Here is a 17513-nt window from a genome sequence, read left to right as displayed (position 1 = left end):
AGTCAGTCGTCAAGACAGGAAAAGACTCAGATGTAATCTCTCTAGAGTGTCCGCCAAACAGCCGAGTCTCCTTGAGGCACCATTTTGGACAGGGTCATGTAGCTTAGAGCTGAACACTTAGTAAGGCCAACTTCACGGCTCACACACCCATTCCATCATCAAGCAGCTCTAATGGTTAAAAAGTTTTATTTCTCCCCAGCCTTACCTCTTGCTTTGGCCTCCACCCAGAAGCTGTCCATCCTCTCTGCTAACCTTCAGACAATGATGATGGTCGACTCTTTTCTCTAAGCTATGAAATCCCAGTGTCTTCTCCTACTTCTCACAAAGGCTTGCTCCTCTGAGCAAACTCAGTGTAGAATCTACTGTTTCCCTTTTTTTCTAGAAAAGCAGGCCCTCTTCTCTGGGAAGAGGTTCATCACTGCCACCACACCGTGCAAATCCAACGTGTGGTTCCAGGGAGGCTGTCCTGTTCTTGCATACACTTGCCTCGTGGGCCACAGCTGCCTTGCCCAGAGGTGAGTCACTCTCATCTGGCACTTGGCATGCAGAGGACGGGTGGAGGACACCAGGCTACAGTCTTCAGCTAGATGAGACTCTGGGACTCTTCTAAAAAAAATTCCCTATTTTGATTAAACTAGTTCAAGTTGTATTTCTTCTGCTTGTCACCCAAGAGCCCTGCCAAAGTGAGGCCCTCCTCCAGCCTATGTCCTTCACCCCATGAGGTCTCCACAACGGAAGCCAGTATTTGTGGGGACTGGGGGAAGGCACGTGGCCAGTAGGCCTAGTCCCTCCCTGGCTTTGATCCTGAATCCCTCATTTGCAGCTCCTAGCGGACTCACTCAGGACAACACTGCCCGTTCCCAGACCAGGCCATAAGTCCGGCAGCGCTGAGGGGGTTCGGTTACTCACTGGGTCGTTGTACATCTGGATGATGAGCTGTTTCACCCCGTGCAGGGTAGGGTGGGCCCACGGAGAGGGATCCAGCCAGTGACGATTCAGGTCGAACCCCATCAGAGAGCATCTAGGCAGTACCCAAAGTCAGAGTCAGTGCGGACAGGACAAGCCTCGCTTGTCATGCCACTTGCCTAGCACTTAATTTTTTTTGCCAGAGACAGTTCTGAGCATTTTACATGAATTAATTCTGTCACTTTCAACAACCCTATGAGGTCACCACTATTACAATTCCTACTTTACAGAAGAAGAAACCGAGTCACAGAGAGGTTTGAACATATTCTGTGAGCAGTCTCACTTCAGTGTCCATGCCCTGAGACCACAGAGGCATGCGCATCTCCTATGTAGGGCCAGGAAGAAGGCTCAGGCCCAAACCACTGGCATCCCCACTGTCTCTCTCTGTCCCACACCCACAGCCAATCCATTGTCTCTGCCTTCAAAATATATTCAGAACCCACCACTTGACCTCCACTGCTGTCACCTTGGGCTTGGACCAAGGTCCAGAGCACAGTAACAATCTCTCACCTGGTCCTCTTGTTTCCACCCTTACATCCTCCCACCCCACTCTCATCCTACACACCACCCCCGCCCCATTTTCCACACAACAGCCAGGGTGATCCTTTTAAAACATGAGTCAGATCGTGTCCCTTCTCTGCTCAAATGGTTCTCTGTTAGGTGCAGAGTAAAAGCCGAAGCCCTGACCACCAGCTACAAGCACCCACGTGGTCCACCCCCGTTAGCCTCTCTGACCTCAGTCCTACCACCCTCCCTCTTACATCTTCTGTGCCAGACTCTGGCCTCTCTACTCTTCCCCTAACACACTTGGTGCTTCCTGCCCCAGGGCTTTGGTACAGGCTGTCCCCTCTGCCTGGAAGCCTCTTCTCCAGATGCCCAAGTGATTCATTCTCACGTATGGCAAATCTTTGCTCAGACGTTACCTACTCAGTGAAGGCTACCCTGACCACTTTTCCATGATCTGTCTTGAGCACACTAATTATTTCACCAGGGCAGGTGTCACTGTGACCTCTGTTCTCCTCTTCTCTCCCCCTTCCTTCTTTTATCCCTCCCTCCAGGACTCAAAGCCCTTCTTGGACTTGGGAGGATGCACCTTCTCCAGGCCCCTGGGCAGCCCCCATCTGTGGGGCATGTGCACACTGTAGGCACCCCCCAGGCCAGCCCAGGCTGAGGTGCAACTTCCAGGAACCCTGAGCTTGCTCACGACTCCTCTCAAATCCATCCTCCTCTATCCCCAGAATGTTTCCCATACAGATCTGACTATCTTGCTTTCTTGATCAAGATTCATCTATGATTCTCCATCACCTATAGGATAAAATTCTCTCTGCAGACTTTTAATGAGATTCAACACAGATGATGGCCATCTCCCTCTCTCCCCATTCTCTGCCCAAATTGTCCCCCTTTTCCTTCTCTATCTCCCCATCCCACTATTTTATCCATCCCATCTTACCATCTAAACCCCTCTATTTCCCTTAAGTAATACCATTTACCCCCCTCAGCTTATTACATCTACACCCCCACCTATGCCCCTACGCAGAAAAAGAAAGGACTCTACTGGGGACCCACCTCTGCTTCCCAGGGAGTGGTGTGAGAAGTAAATAACAATAATTTCCTTTGACACAACATTGTAAAATGACTATGACTCAATTAAAAAAAGATTTGCCTAGCCCTCAAAAAAAGAAAAAACATTTCCCCCATCACTTAAAATAAGCCTGCGGGGAACCCTGTGGGAGAGTAGCCAATGTCTTGTGGGCACACATGGGGAAAAGCTTCATTGAGGAGAAGCCATTTGAGTTGGGTCTTGTTGAATGAACAGAATTTTTCCAGGTTTTGGGGCAGAAGGAAAAGTGTAAGCAAAGAAAGGAACTATGAAGCCACCCAGGGTATTGGGGGGATGGTTTGATGAATCACAGAGAATATAGTGAGGAGGGGGCGACAGTGAAGCTGTAAAGGGAGCCGGAGGGGAACGTGAAGGGCCTGGAGTGACTGGCAAGGAGAGGAATTGTTTTGTCTTTGCATGGCTAGGCAGACATTAGCTTCTTGTCAGCGGCAGACTGGGAGCAGAAACAGTCTTACATACAGGCGACAACAACCTCACCCTCACAGTCAAGGGAGCATAACCAACAGAACATCCACTGACATTACTTTGCCCCGAGGATTAAGTACTGTACTAATCACGAAATACGTCATGTGTCAACCTTACAAGGGAGGTGCTATTATTCCCATTTTGCAGATGTGGAAATGGAGGCACTGACAGGTTATAAACAACCTGCTTGAGAAAAGAGGTGAGGTCAGGATCAGTCTACAAGCCGTCTGACATTCCCTGCTCACAAAAAAACATAAAGATGTGCTCACAGGCTTATATCCATTTACAATTCAGGACAATGTTATGAGGATTAAATGAGATAATGCATGTAACAAAGTTAACTTAGCACAGGTTCTGGAACATAACAGCAGATCAAAAATGTTATGCTGTTGTTTCATTGTATTTTATCATTGTTTTGTGCCACATGCCATGTGGGTGACATAGACTATTAAGTTTGCAGCCCACAGGGGGCTGGAGTGGGTAGTAGACGGTGGCAGTCAGGGATGACCTCTCGGCTTTCCCCTCAGTCCGGAAATCAGGCAGGTCTGAGTTCATAGCCACATTCCCTTCCCTCCTAATGCAGTAGGCATTTGTCCATTGTCTTTGGGGAATGCCCAGCATCTAACTCTGTGATTAGATGGGTCAGCGCTGGGGAGAGTTCACTCCTCCATCACTATAAGATGATGAGACTGTGGTGGTGCCTTTTCTCTTACCCTAGAAAGCAGCCAGGCCAGATGACCTGGCAGCCAGGGCAGCAGCAGGGAACCCAGACTCAGGTAACAGCTACTTCCGCTCAGGACTTAAACTTGGACTAGGTGATGCCAGGCTGGAAGTTGGATCACATGGCAGGGCCACTGCAGAACAGAGGTAGATTATTCCTGCCAACGGCCAATCTTTTGTCCTCCAGAGCTCTTTTGTTAATTGGTTGTTTTCCAAGTCTGGTCCTCCAGTTTCTGCTTCATTCTGTAAGCCCCTTCCTATAAAGTCCATTTTTTTCCTTAAGTGGCAGAATCAGTCCTGTTTCTGTAACTGAAAGCATCCCTAACCACATGGCTCTGTGGGCTTACTTATAGAAAACTCCAGCAGGCCCCTATATTGGCCACTTCCCCATGGCCAGTCACCAAGCAAAGGAAACCACTAAGCTGGGTTCTATTCCCACAGAGCTCTTCCAGACGCACTGAACATCTACAAATTTAGAAAGGAACATTGTTGTTGAGAGCAGGACTTACTCATAAACAGCCTATCCTCACAGATGGTTAGCTTCCCTACCTCTCCCATGTCCAAAACAGAATGTCCTCAGCAAAGTCTTGGCTGTGTCACCAGCCTATTGCATGACACCTCCAGGACCTGGCACCCATCACCTCCCAAGCAGCTTATCTCATTCTTGGACTTTCTTAACAGAGAGTTTTCCTTCTCTTTAGCTGAACTTTGTCTTCTGGTGACTTCCTCCATCAGTCTCAGCCTTGCCCCGTGGTATCACACAGAACAATGAGGCTAACCAAAGGGAAAACCAAAGGCTTTGGAAGTTAGCTAGGCTTAAGTTTTAGCTGTTCTTCTTAACAGCTATGTGATCTTTTAAACATTTCTTTTTAAAACACCCTTCTGGGCTTCTGTTTTATCATATGTATAACAAGGGTAACAGTCTTGACCTTCTGAGTTGCATACATGAACTGATGTCTGTAAAAATGGCCCAGCAGAATCCTCAGACAAAATGAACATTGAAGAAACGGTAGCCAGTGATGACTGTGGCAGGGGTGATGACTGTGGTATTGTTGGAATTGTCTAAACCTCAATATTGTCTCCTCCAGGAAGGCTTGCTGACTCACTCTCTGCAAATGTGGGATACGTGCTTTCGCATGGCATCCGTTGCTCCCCCATCAGAGTGGCTCCACACAAGATGTAGGAATTGTTGGGTCTGTCTTCCCCCTGGACCGTGAATTCCTCAAGGGCAAGGATGATGTCTTATTTGTGCTTTGTTCCTGTGCCTGACAAAGCCTGGACTACAGTGAATTAAAGACGCAATTGTTGAATGAATACTTCATGATTTTCCAAGCACTTTCCTGTCTCAGATGATACAGTTCTCACAACCATCCAGCCACACAGGTGGATTCCATTTTTCAAGTGAAAGCGTTGAGGGCCAGAGAAGGTAAGCCATTCCTCCAAGGTCACCCATCCAAGAATGCATACGGCCCAACCTGGAATCCAGATGCCCTGGCCCTGGGCTCCATGGTCTTCACACCTGGCCATGCTGCTTCCAGGAAGCCTCTTCAGTTCAAAAAACTGAGACTTGAAACTGTAGGAAAAGTGTCATAGGTGAGAGATCCTGAAAGACCAACTCCATGATCCAGCCTGCAGATGAAAGCAGGGTACGGCTGGTGATTCAAAGGCAACGCAGTCCCCAAGAACCCCAGCACGTTTTAGAAGCTAGAGCATTTGTGGAACTCTTCAATCAGTAGCACCTGTGCTGGGTTCTTTTTGAGCGAATTTTTAAAGGCGGCTTCTAACAGCAACCAGTTGATCAGTAGATGGGTATTTATTGAAGAAAACATCTTAATCAAGGTGCAGGAGCCCTGGCTAGGGGCCGGGGACAGGCCTCGCTTCCCACGTCTGTATCATCTTGGGAAAGGAACCTCCCTCCTCTGGGCTCCGTGCTCTTCTTTGTAAAACGAGGAGGTTATACTTCACTCACAGAGGACCCTTCCAGCTCTCTCATCATATGATTTAAAGCATCAGTAAGTGGGCTTTACCTCCCAAGGTAGGGACTTGGAGGAAGCACACATTTTGAATAAAGTTAAGTTGAAATATAAAAAGAAGGAAAATTCTAGGAAAAGGGTTGATACCATTTTAAAAAGAAAAGAAAGAAGAACTGAATAATCAAAGGTTACCAATATCTTAACATTAATGGCCTGCATTTTCCAGTATTTGAGATTCGCCTCAGACTGAGGCCTTATTTCTAGGAGTTCACAAGTTGCTCAGAGCTGTGAAGAGATGAGAGTTTGCCAAAGTCAAGGCATGAGAGAGCATTCCAGGCAGAGTTCACGGCAGGTGCAAAGTCAGGGAAGTAGAGTGCTCGGAAATGGCAGAGATTTCCAACAGGCTACTAGTGCTTTATGCTTGTGTCCTTAACTGGGCTGTAAGCACCAGGAGGGCAGGGCTGGTGCAGCCTCTTTCTCTTCAGTGGTTCCAGGACCCAAATCATCTGCTTAAGGGGGAATGGCCAAGACAGCTCCAGATGCCAGACTCTTACCCCTGTGGTCGCCAGTTCAGAGTCACTGCGTGTGAAACCCGGGGTCTCTGCTCTGGGCCTCTGTCTCCTTGGTCCTTCTCTATTCTGTTACTTATTTTCAAGATGAAATTTCTGCATGAGCTCAAAATCAGGACCCATGTTCTGACAATGAGTGGGGCCATCTATGGCACCAATGAGATAGAATATTTAACATTAGGACCATTCTAGAAAATCCAAATTTATAGAAGTCAAGTTTATATATAACTGCATAATACATAATTTCTATCTCTAGAGTTGGAAATACTCTTGAGTGTCTTTTCTTTCTTCTTCCAAACTGAGCCCAGTGAGGTCAGGGGCTACATCTGAGTCATCTTGCCCACATCCACTCCAACCAACTTACTACACACCCACGTGCAGAGAAGGCTTGATATACCTACTGAATGAAGGAGTGAATGAACAGATGCACAAATGCATGAACGAACACCCTGAAGGTCTGCACACAAGGTTTAGATAATTACTTGAAGACGTGTTTGGAAAAGTATTTAAGCATTTGTTACATGCTAGACACTTTCACAACAACCAAGTAAGGTGCATATTATTTATCCCCACTTTATAAACAAGCAAATAAAATCCAACAGAGATATGACCCTGAGAAGGTCACTTGACAACTACTAGAATATACAGCTGGGATTCAAACCCAGGTCTTATTGAACCCAGGCCTTGCAGTGACCCTTTGAGGGCCCCCTCGGCCGTCAGCGAGGCTGTGTGATCTCTGAAAGAGATGCTAGGCTGCCCCTTTGTCTGCTCTTCCTGTGCTGGTCTCCTCCTCCTCTGGGGCAGAGCTACCGTGGTCCCAGATAATATTATTTAAATAGAAAATAAATAGCTCCATCTTGTGAAGGGCATCGTGTCTCATCCCCGTTGCAGTCGTGGCAGCTGGAATGAGAGCAATGATTTTAATTCCCCTCCTTATGACTTCCTTTTCATCTCCTCTAAAGGATAGGGAAAAAGGCAGCTTGGTGGCTCCAGATCAATCTCGTCCTGAGCATGGTGGGGCTGTGTGCTCCTGGAAGTGTGGCACTGACAAGCAGAGATGTAGGGGGCACACATGCAATTGTCCCTCAAACACAGCAGTTTTTCAGCATTACCAATGAGCTGGATTGAATTAAGCATATTTGCACCAAAAGCAAAATAAATATTGCTTTATTTAATGTCATTAAAAGGTTGGGATTCAATTGCCCTTGGCCCGAGGCACCTTCTAGCTCTATTGATTGGACAGAGTCAGCGTGCCAGACAATCTGTCATCAACAGCTCCCGCAAAATGCTAGCTGGTGGGGTGGGCTCGGCTGTGGTGGAGATGGAGGTAGCAGGCAGCGTCCTTTGTCCAAAACACATGCAAGGGATGATTATCACGCATCCACTCCCCATCACCACTACCGAGATATTTAAAGCATTTCCCTCATGTCCCTTCTTAGATTATCACAACGAGGATGTGACCCGAACTGTGGAGACAGAGAGGAGGATGGATCATCACACAGGTTCCAACTCAGAAGGATTTGGGTCTGAGTCTCAGATCTACCAGAGTGGTTTTACGGCCTTGGACAAATTCATGTTTTGTTCAAAGACCTAAAAGCACTGGGAAAGCAGAGACCGAATCGATTTCATCTGACACTGAGTCTTCAGTGTCAGCCCAGTGTCAAGTATACAGCCAACTCGCAGTTAAACTGCATAAACACAAATAAACAGAAAGGTTAAGTAATTGGCTCCTAGCCCAGCAAGGGCAAGGGACAGAGGCAGGACTTGAACCCAGCACGCCCAGCTCTAAGCCCGTGTTCTTAACCATCACTCTGTTCTCTCTCAGCAGCGCTGGGAGTCAGGCCGGTGCCTAAAAGAGGGATTCATGTGAGGTGAAGGGTGGATGCAATACCATTAATTTTTAAATGGGGAAACTGAGTCTCAAACAGGGCCTTGCACGAAAGGTACCTTTATGCAACAACTCCCTCCACTACCCCGCCGAGAAACAGGTGCCCCTTCTGGGTGGGTGAAGTACAGAACGATGCCACTTGCTCTGGTCAGACGTGGGGCTGGGAGCAGAGCCGCAGCCCACCTTGGCCCTGCTGACCAGAGCCTTTGTGCAGTGCACAAACTGCACGTCCGCGGGAGGTGGCCCTGGATGTGCCCAAGGCTCACAGTAGAGCCAGGATGAGCACTCGGGGTTCCTGCTGCCAAAGGTCAGCGAGGCCTTGACCCTGTAATGGTGGTCTTTCTGGCAAGGTAGGAGGACTGGGGAAGGGGGTGCTTCCTGGAACACAGCCCATGTCTAGCCCTAAAGTCCCTGGGGCCCTTTCTCTCAGTACTCATTCCGGGTGGACAAGGAGAAGCTTCGCTGGGGTGCCCTCTCCCTTCCTGCAGGCAGCACGTGCTCCAGGGAGTCCACTCCTCCTTCCTGTCTCCTGCTTGGCAGCAACAGTCACCAGGCCTGGGGGGGATTTCCACCCTGTGACTTAAAATACTCGTGAGAGCCAGTCACCAACTGGGAGGACCCAAGATTTCATAAAATCCAATCTGCACAATTTCAAAGATGGGGAAACTGAGGCCAAGGTCACACAGGTACGTGAGGGTAGAGTTGGAAGTCCATTCCACGACCGATGGGTTATTTTTCTCTCTATGAGGACACTAACAAAGAGTGAAAAGAACCATTTAAAAGGCTCAAGGTGGGGTATTTTCTAAAGGAGTGCCCTGGCCCTTGGGGCTACGAATAGGCTAGTTCCATTTCTTAAGTGAAAAGGGGCAGAGGAAGCACTAGGGGAAGAAAACCCCTTTAGGTCTTCACACATCTGGGAGCTGACGGGACCCCTGCCCACCTGGTCTGAGCCTGAGAAGCAGCTTAGATTAAGTGTGGACTCCGGAGCCACACTGCCTGGATCAGATCCTGGCGTGGCCACGTATTAGCTGGATGCTTAACCTCTCTGAGTCTCAGCCCTGATCTGCAAAAGGTGGGTTCTGCTTACCTCAGGGGATTGTTTTAAGGATTAAATGAGATCAGCTGTGTACATACTGGGGACACCGCCTAGTTTAAGTGCTACACACGTTAGCTGGTCTTCTGGTCTGACCTTGGTGTGGCTCTCAGGGTCCTCCACAGTCTGATTCCCACTTACTCATTCCTTCAGCTTCTTGCACCGTGCCCTCCAACCTATACACCACGCATGGCTCACACCTTATACCCCCCGTGAGCTAATGACAAAAAGGCGCCCTTTTGCTGGCTGGTGTAGTTCCTTCAAGTGGCAAGGCTTGTCAGCCCCCACCTGCCCTCCACTGCCTTTGTGCTGTGCGCGAGCCTTCACCGTGGGCCGCAGCCCTGACCACATGCACTGGCCACGCCAGACCACCCGGCATCCCCAAGGCTCCCTGCTCACTCAGGGCTCACACAGCAGGGCTCGGAGGCTGAGCCCTTGGGCTCCGAGTCAGCTCTCTGGTTTTGACTCTTGACCCCCCTAGTAGGGGGCCTTGGGCAAATAAGTTAACGGCTCTATGTGCTTCAATGTCCTTGTCTGTAAGATGAGGATAACACAAGAACCCACCTCGTAGTTTCACAGGGTGACTGGGAGAAACTCCCCAGTGCTTTCCATCCCAGTGGGGACTTTTAGTCCCCCAGGAATAAGGAGAACGACCTCTGTTTCCACCTTCTCGCTTCCTCTTCCGGAGCGAGGGGATGGAACTTGTGTGACTGGTCAGCCTGAGGGAAGGAGCAGAGCCTGTCGGGCCTGGTCCCCCTGCACAGCTCCTCAGACCTGCGACTCTGCAGGGACGGTCTGTTCTGGCCTCCTCTCTGCCTTCTGGGAGGCAGCTCACTTCCTGCTCGGCTTGTGGCTGGTGGGGAAGCTGAATTTTGGGAGGAAGTAAAAGGAGGCCAATTTTAGCCACAGGTATAAGCCATGCCTTCCAAATCCTGCTTGTATTGATACTAACACGAATATTTCGACCTCTATCTGTCTGATCCCTGTGTCTCCTCCTGTGTTGGCAGAAGTGGGATGAGAGTGAGAACAGGAGCAGGGTGAGTTATCGCCCTGACATCTCAGGTGGAAATTATACATTCAAAACTCCTAGGACGGGGTCTGGCAGCTTGTGTAATTCCTAGAATGTTTGTATTGTGATAGTCATGGCTGTCATTGAGCATCACTATTCCTTTGGTTTAGAATGCGTTGCTGGTCTCTTCACCCGGCTACCTCCCACCCTCATCAAGACCCCGCTCACACAGCCCCTCCTCCTGGAGGCGAGCACAGGGCCGAGCCCACCCCAGATCATCAGCGCCCCATACAAAGTATTTGCTGGGTGAGCATTTGAGGGAAGGGGAGGAAGGAGAAGGGAGAGAAAACAAGAACAAAGGGAAGAAATAAGTCAGTTGAAAGGCTTCTTAAGCAGAGGCAGAGCGCCAGCAAAGGCCAGGGAAGGCAAGGGGACAGGCTGGAGGGTGGCGGGGCAGCACGGGCCAAGGGGGGCGGTGGGAGATGAAGCAGAGAAGGAGGTTCCTGGACACTGTGCTTGCTGTGAAGACCAGACCAAGGAGTCTAGGCTCCCTCTGATGGTCAGCAGGGAGTCACAGAAGGATGGGAAGTAGGGAACTGACATGATTCCAGCACTGGTTTAGGAACTAAGACCAAGAGTGAGGAAGTTCTTGATTCTGTCACATTGTGTTGTTCCTTGGGCCTCCCCAGCCACTAACTCTGGGCTCCTGTCTCCTCAGAGGCCCATCTTCACTGCAGAATCAGTTATTAAAATCAACTTGCTATCAACTCTAACTTTGGAATGCTATTCAGCTGCTTGCCGGGACAGAGATGGGGAGCTGCCTCCACAGACATCTAGCCATCTGGCTTTTTCTGCAAAACCTGGCTGGGAAGCTCATTTGAATAATTGGTTTTGGCGGTGTGCACTTGTGGGTTAGACACCTGATTACACTGCCAGCCCCAGTGTCCTTTCAGACTCTGTAGAATCATCACTCAGGTTACATAAAGCAGGAGAGAGTCTCTGGGAGGTAAGGCTTTGCCTGGCCCCTGCTGCCACTTGTGCTTCGTCTTGACTAACTACGTGGCTCACTCACTGTGTGACCTTGATCAAGTTACTTACCCTCTCTGTGGCTTGGTTGCCTCTTTGTTCAAAGAGGGAGCGTGATTTCTGCCCTGTCTATGCCTCCTTGTAAGGCTCTCAGAGAAGGCGGGGTGGGAGGGTGGTGGGGGTTGTGACTTAGCTGGAATGCAAGTGGAAGGACTTCGGCTGAGGAGAGCACACTGTCGGGTAGTGATGTGCGTGTAGGCTGCACCAGACGCACGTCCCCAGAGTTAGGCTTGTGATGCTCCCTTCCTTCTCCTATGCCACTTGCTAGCTCCATGAACTTAAGGGAGTTACCTACCTGTGCCTCAGTTTCCTCATCTGTAAAATGAGAATAATGATAGAGGTGTTCTAAGAATTAAATAAAACAATACATGTAAAATGCCTAGAATAGGGCCAGGCCCAGGAATTTAGCTACCTACTTATCACCATCCTCATCACCATCCTCATCACCATCACCACCGTCATCCTCACCACCGTCACTGTCATCATCATAACTGTTCCATCCTCGACACCATGTCTCAAATACAGACCATGACAAACATATGGAGCATGTTCAGGGGACAGCAGGAAGGATGGGGAGGGAAATGGATTTTAGATTACACATGGGACATTCAGCCTGGAGAATAGGAGCAGTCAGTGGAGTGAGTGGGGAGTGAGGAGACGGGATACACAATCCTCAGACTACTGAAGGGCTACCGTGTAAAAGATGGACTGAACCTAACCAACCTTTTCTGGGGAAAAGCAGAAGTGATGGGCTGGCAAGGGAACTATATTCAATATTTTGTAGTAACCTATAGTGAAAAAGAATATGGAAAGGAATATATGTATGTATGTGTATGACTGAAACATTATGCTGTACACCAGAAATCAACACACTGTAAACTGACTATACTTCAAGAAAGAAAGAAAAAAGGAAGTGATGGTTTAGCTTGAATACAAACACCCTGTAACAGTCAGAGCTGGCATCAGCGATGCATTGCTCTGGGAGGGAGGGAACCACCCAGGCCTGGAGGCAGCCCAGCAGAGGGGCACGGCAGTCACTCAGGGATTCTGCTGAGGGGACCCCTGCCTTGGGTGGGGCACTGGGCTAGATGTCTCTGAGCTACCATCCCACTCCCAGGCTGGTGAGGCGACAGCAGAGGCAGCAAGGGGGACGGGTGGCCAGGGTGGAGAATGAGGCACAGTGAGGAGGGGCTAGCAGCTCTCTCATGAGGCCATACTTGCAGTGGATCTTTGTGTTCCACTTCTAGCTTGATGAAAAATGCACAGCTTTTATGCTGTTAGAGAATAGAATATCGACATGTATTTTACATTTTACATAGCTAATTTTATGTCCTGTTCTATTTTGGACAGCTTAAGATTTTTTCCCCCTTTGGATGTTGAGGTGGGCAAGGTTGGTCAGTTATAAAGTCTGTGCATGTGTGTGCGCGCGTCTGTGTGTGTGTGTGTGTGATTTGGAAATACTTCCCCTGGTGTCTCACCGTCTGCCATACTTAATGATGTTTGCTGTGCAAATCTTCCCTTATCTCCCTCTTACGTCTGGTGAACTCCTATATATCCTCCATCCTTCGAAAACCCTCCCTCATCACCCCCAGTCAGAAGGAAGCACTCCTTGCCTCCAGGATACAGTGGAGAAGGGGGTTAAATCTGTAGCAGGCTAGGGTTGGCCAGCCTGGATTCATAAACCTGATCTGACCCTTCCTGCTGGGTGACCTGGGGCAGGTTCCTTGGTGTCTCTGGGCCTCAATTCACTTAGAGGCCGTCATATTACCTCCATCTGAGGGCTGCTGTGAAATGATATATATAGTGTGTGGTCAGTAGGCCCTTAGACATTAGCTCTGATTGTGTCCAGGCCTCCACAGTACCACACAAACACACCCACGACCAACACTGGGCTTCTTATTGCCAAGGACTGCCTCTGACTTCCATCTGCTTCCCTGAGGTGCAGCACAGGGCCTGACACTTAGCAGGCCCTCGACAAACCTTAGTTAAATTGAATTTACTGCACTGGAGCATCCTCTGCTACACGAGGCTCGTGCGGGCCAAGAGACACAACGCGCTGCGAGCCTGCAGACCCCAGTAGCGCATCCGTTCCCACCGCAGGGTCTGTAGCGCCTGCCGTGCTATCAAGCTGGACCATTTCTGCACCACCCATGGAGGTCTGTTCCTCTCCCCCACCTCCGCACTTCCAAGAAGCACCGAGGCTTTCTGAAGATGAGAAATTTCACAGCATCCTGGTATCTTTTGGGTAACTGTGTATTTTATGATGACTAATAGGCAATTACTATGGTAATATTGCAATTCAGCATGTGTGAGGTTTGGGAAATGAGAAATTATGGGTAACTACTTTGGACTCATTTCTATGGTAACAAAAAGTAATTGTCATTAAATACCAGTTATACTGAGGCTGTACCTGGTAATTATAGATTTTTATGCCCAGAAACATAAATAAAACCAATAAATTTATTCAAAGGCCTATGACTGTTTACTTATACGTGGCTCTATGGAATACACCATGACAAGCACCTAATTAAGAAATGCAAACCCAACGCAGAGTTTCATATTGTCACATGGAGATGGAGAGTCTGTTTTTCACATGCAAGGCGACTGGCGCATCACCAGGGCTCAGCAGAAAACACAGTGGGGTACGGGTGGGGATAGAGGCTATCTCTTCGGCAAAGGAGATGCTTGGGAGGAGGAGGTGGCAGAGAGAGAGCGCCAGTGCTGCAGTGTGTGGGGACAGCCACGTCTGCTGCCGGACAGTGAGAACTGCCAACCATCATAGACCGGCTCGGTCCGTCACCCCCAATCCCTGAGGCCTCCCAGCCTTCCGCCCAGGAACTGCCTTGGCGCTCCTGGCTCTAGAATACCAGAATTACAGCGTTCACCCCTCAAAGATCCCAGATCCCAGATCCCCCTAGAACTCTTCAGAGATGCTCAAATTGCATCAAGAAGTCATACCATTTTTTATTGTGATAAAATACACATAAAATTTATCATTTTAATCATTTTTAAGTGTACGACAAAATGGTATTAAGTACATCCATAATGTTGGACAATCATCACCACCAACTATCTCTAAGAGTCTTTTCATCTTATAAAACTGAAACTCTATACCCGTTAAACAATAACTCCCTATTTCCCCCCTCTTCACTCCCTCTGGAAGTCACCATTCTACTTTCTGTCTCTATGATTGTGACTACTCTAAGTATTTCATATAAGTAAAATCATAAAGTATTTGTCTTTTGGGGTCTGTCTTATTTCACTTAGCATAATGTTCTCAAGGTTCGTCCAAGCTGTACCATCCTTGACAGAACCTCTCCCCAGTGCTTCTACTAAATGATGAGAAATGCCTTTCACCCCATTTTCCTCTTCCAAGAGGGCCTGAGGGGACCAGAGGCCAGGGGAGAGGAGCGTCTTGCCCCAGGAGAGGAAGGTGCAGGAGAGCAGGCACAGTTCGATGGCTGGCTGGCTCTCTGTTTCCGACAAAGGCAGGATTTGGAAGCAGGGAGGGGCCTGGCTGCACATAAGACCCTGAACATGGCTCTTCCTTTGCAGCCTCAGTTTCCCTGAGCTCAAATGGATATAATAAAAACTGACTTTCCTTTCTCAAAGAGCTGTGGTAATGATCAGATGTGGCTTTTAAGTGTGATGCCCTGTATGATAAAATGTGGTTGTGAACCCAGAGTTCACCGAATCATTACAGCAGCTCATCACAGCATTCAGGTCACTGCAGCGGAAGATCCAACAACTGGGGTTTGGAGGCCCTGCCGCTGAAAGTAAAGGGTCGGGAGCTGACGGCATCTGGTGAGGGCTTCTCTGCGTGGGGATTGTAGCTCTGCACCACAGCTCAGTTGCTAAACACTGCTGTGGAGTTTATTTATTCACTTGGAAAATACATGTCAAACGTCAGCTCTGCGCTGGGCACCGTGCTAGGCTTGGGGGACACAGGTGAGCAAAGCCCTGACTTCGTGGGGTCTAGAGTCCAGAGGTGGAGACAGTCACCAAACAGTCACACAGATAAGCACGTGACTACAAACTGGGGCACAGCCTATGAGAGGACAGCGCAGAGCACTCTGAACGGGTGTGAGGGGAGACCTAATTTATATTGGAGGCTCTAGGCAGGTCTGTCTGTCAGGTGGCGTTAAACCTCAGACCTGGACTGAAGAAATATCCAGTGTTATTGGAGCACTGTAGGTGAGACGGGGGGTACAACTGTCCTGTGCTTTTATTATATTCCATATTATCATTGCTATCTACTGTTACAGCATCTAGCCATTCTAGACAGCGACCAGAGAAAGCACTATGGCTGCTATAAACTTGAGGCCCTCCAAACTCCTCCCGGAAGCCAGAGTCTGGTAGCATAGACAGCTCGTCTCTCCACTTTTCCTCCTCTACTCAAGCTAATTGGAGTAGATTTTTATCATCTGCAAGCAGAGAAACCTTAACAAAGAACCAGAGTTGCTCACAGAGTTGCTGTGAGGAATAAAAGAGGTAAGTGTGTGAGTATCGGATGCAGCTCTGGGTCAGCGAGCAGAATTCTGGGCACGACCTTTCTAAAACATGCCTTATAACCCTAACACCACTGGGGCCCGGAGGCGGTGGATGGTGGAGGGAGTGAGGGGTGGAGGATGAGCAGACTCTCTAGAAAAAAGTTCCTTTGGGAAACACTGAACCTTATTTTCCCCTCTTGGGATTCCCGTTTATTAGCATGTTCAAAACTGAAGAATCCTATTGTAAAAGAACGTGTTTAAATTTGCTTAAATGTGCTTTCCACATTTCTTGAACTCCAAACCCTTTTCTCCCCTGTAACACCTGGGCAAGTCCCACCAAACCGTGGGACACCTGCTGTGGTCGGCAAAGGGGTTCGGGGAGGGGCTGGCCTACAGGACCTCTCAGGCACCCTGGAGGTCTCCATTCAGAGTCTTGATTATTATGTTTCACAGTCTCCAAGTCTTCAGTGGTGAATTCTCATGATTGATAGGCTCTTTGTTGCTCCTCAGGGCTATTTTAGCAACCGGATTAATGCATGTGGTTAGAGATTTTCTTCAACTTTCATAATGAGAATCACATAGTCTCACTAGGAGAATGTTGGGCTTTTGGCACAGAACCATTTCTGAGGGGTAGAGCTCCTTTATCCTGAAATCACCAAATCACAAAATTTGGAGCTGGAGGACAAAGCTAGGAAGCAGTTAGTTCCCAGGACAATTCCCACCAGCCACACAAATCCCAGAGAGAGGAGGCGTTTTGGCCAAGGTCATAGACCTCTTTCCCACTGGTCATCCCTGGACAGCAGACGGTGACACGACACAAATAAGTGTGTGGAGTGGAGAGTACTGACCTCTCCCTGACCATTGCCACTCTTGTAATTAAACAGAAATGTTAACATGAATCAAATGGCCCTTCCACCACCATTATCACTAACAGCGCATCCTGCCCAGGGATAGTGGAGAGGCATTGCTCCCAGGCCTGCAGCAAGCCGTCAAACCTGCCAGTGCTAATGAACCATCACTTGAGCCAGTTAAAAGAGGAAGCAAATTGTCTTTAATTAAGGCATCATGCATATCATGGGTTCTCTCCAACTGGTACTCAGGGGTACTAGGAAGCCCCTCTGGACCCAGTTGTCACATTCTGGGAAATCATTAAATCAGCTCTGTCTAAAATGGACCTGACTGGGTGTCAGGAAATGTGGATTCTGGTCTAAGCTCTGCCACTGATCTTGGGCAAGTCCCATCTCATCTCTGAGCCTCAGTGTTTTCAGTCAAGTCATCCCTTTCCTTCTCTCATATCCACCAAACTCTTTTAGAGCATCTACTATGTGCTGACCTCTGCTGACAGGCACAGGGGACACGAGGACTATTAAGGCTCAGTCCCTTCCCTCTGGTGGCTTTAGGACCAGTGGGGTCTATGCCATGGGGTAAGTCGTGTTCAATAGCCAGGCCTGTGGGAGCTGAGAGAAGGGAATGACCAATTCTGTTTTGGAGGTTTGGGGAATATTTTCCAGAAGAGGCACAAGCTGAGTTGGAGCAAGGGTTAGTGAGATGAGGAAGGGACCAGAAGGCTCTGGACAGGGAACCTTTAAGAAGGTAAGCGATCAGGGACCAATAGGAAAAGTTAAGGGAATGA

At 48.8% G+C, this 17513-nt stretch overlaps 1 protein-coding gene across 1 annotated transcript in view; it reads right to left on the bottom strand.

Annotated features, from left to right (window-relative positions):
* Positions 1–17513, bottom strand: part of AGBL4 (AGBL carboxypeptidase 4) — a 1124520-nt gene that overhangs the window by 88104 nt on the left and 1018903 nt on the right. The window contains exon 9 of the mRNA XM_074376517.1: positions 910–1021. Within this exon, the coding sequence (XP_074232618.1) occupies positions 910–1021 (112 nt within the window). The remainder of the gene's footprint in view (positions 1–909; positions 1022–17513) is intronic.

The sequence above is a fragment of the Camelus bactrianus genome, chromosome 13 (assembly GCF_048773025.1).
Source record: "Camelus bactrianus isolate YW-2024 breed Bactrian camel chromosome 13, ASM4877302v1, whole genome shotgun sequence".
Classification (NCBI taxonomy): Eukaryota; Metazoa; Chordata; class Mammalia; order Artiodactyla; family Camelidae; genus Camelus; species Camelus bactrianus.
The sequence above is the reverse complement of the archived record's forward strand: the minus strand, read 5'-3'. Positions and strand labels throughout refer to the sequence as shown.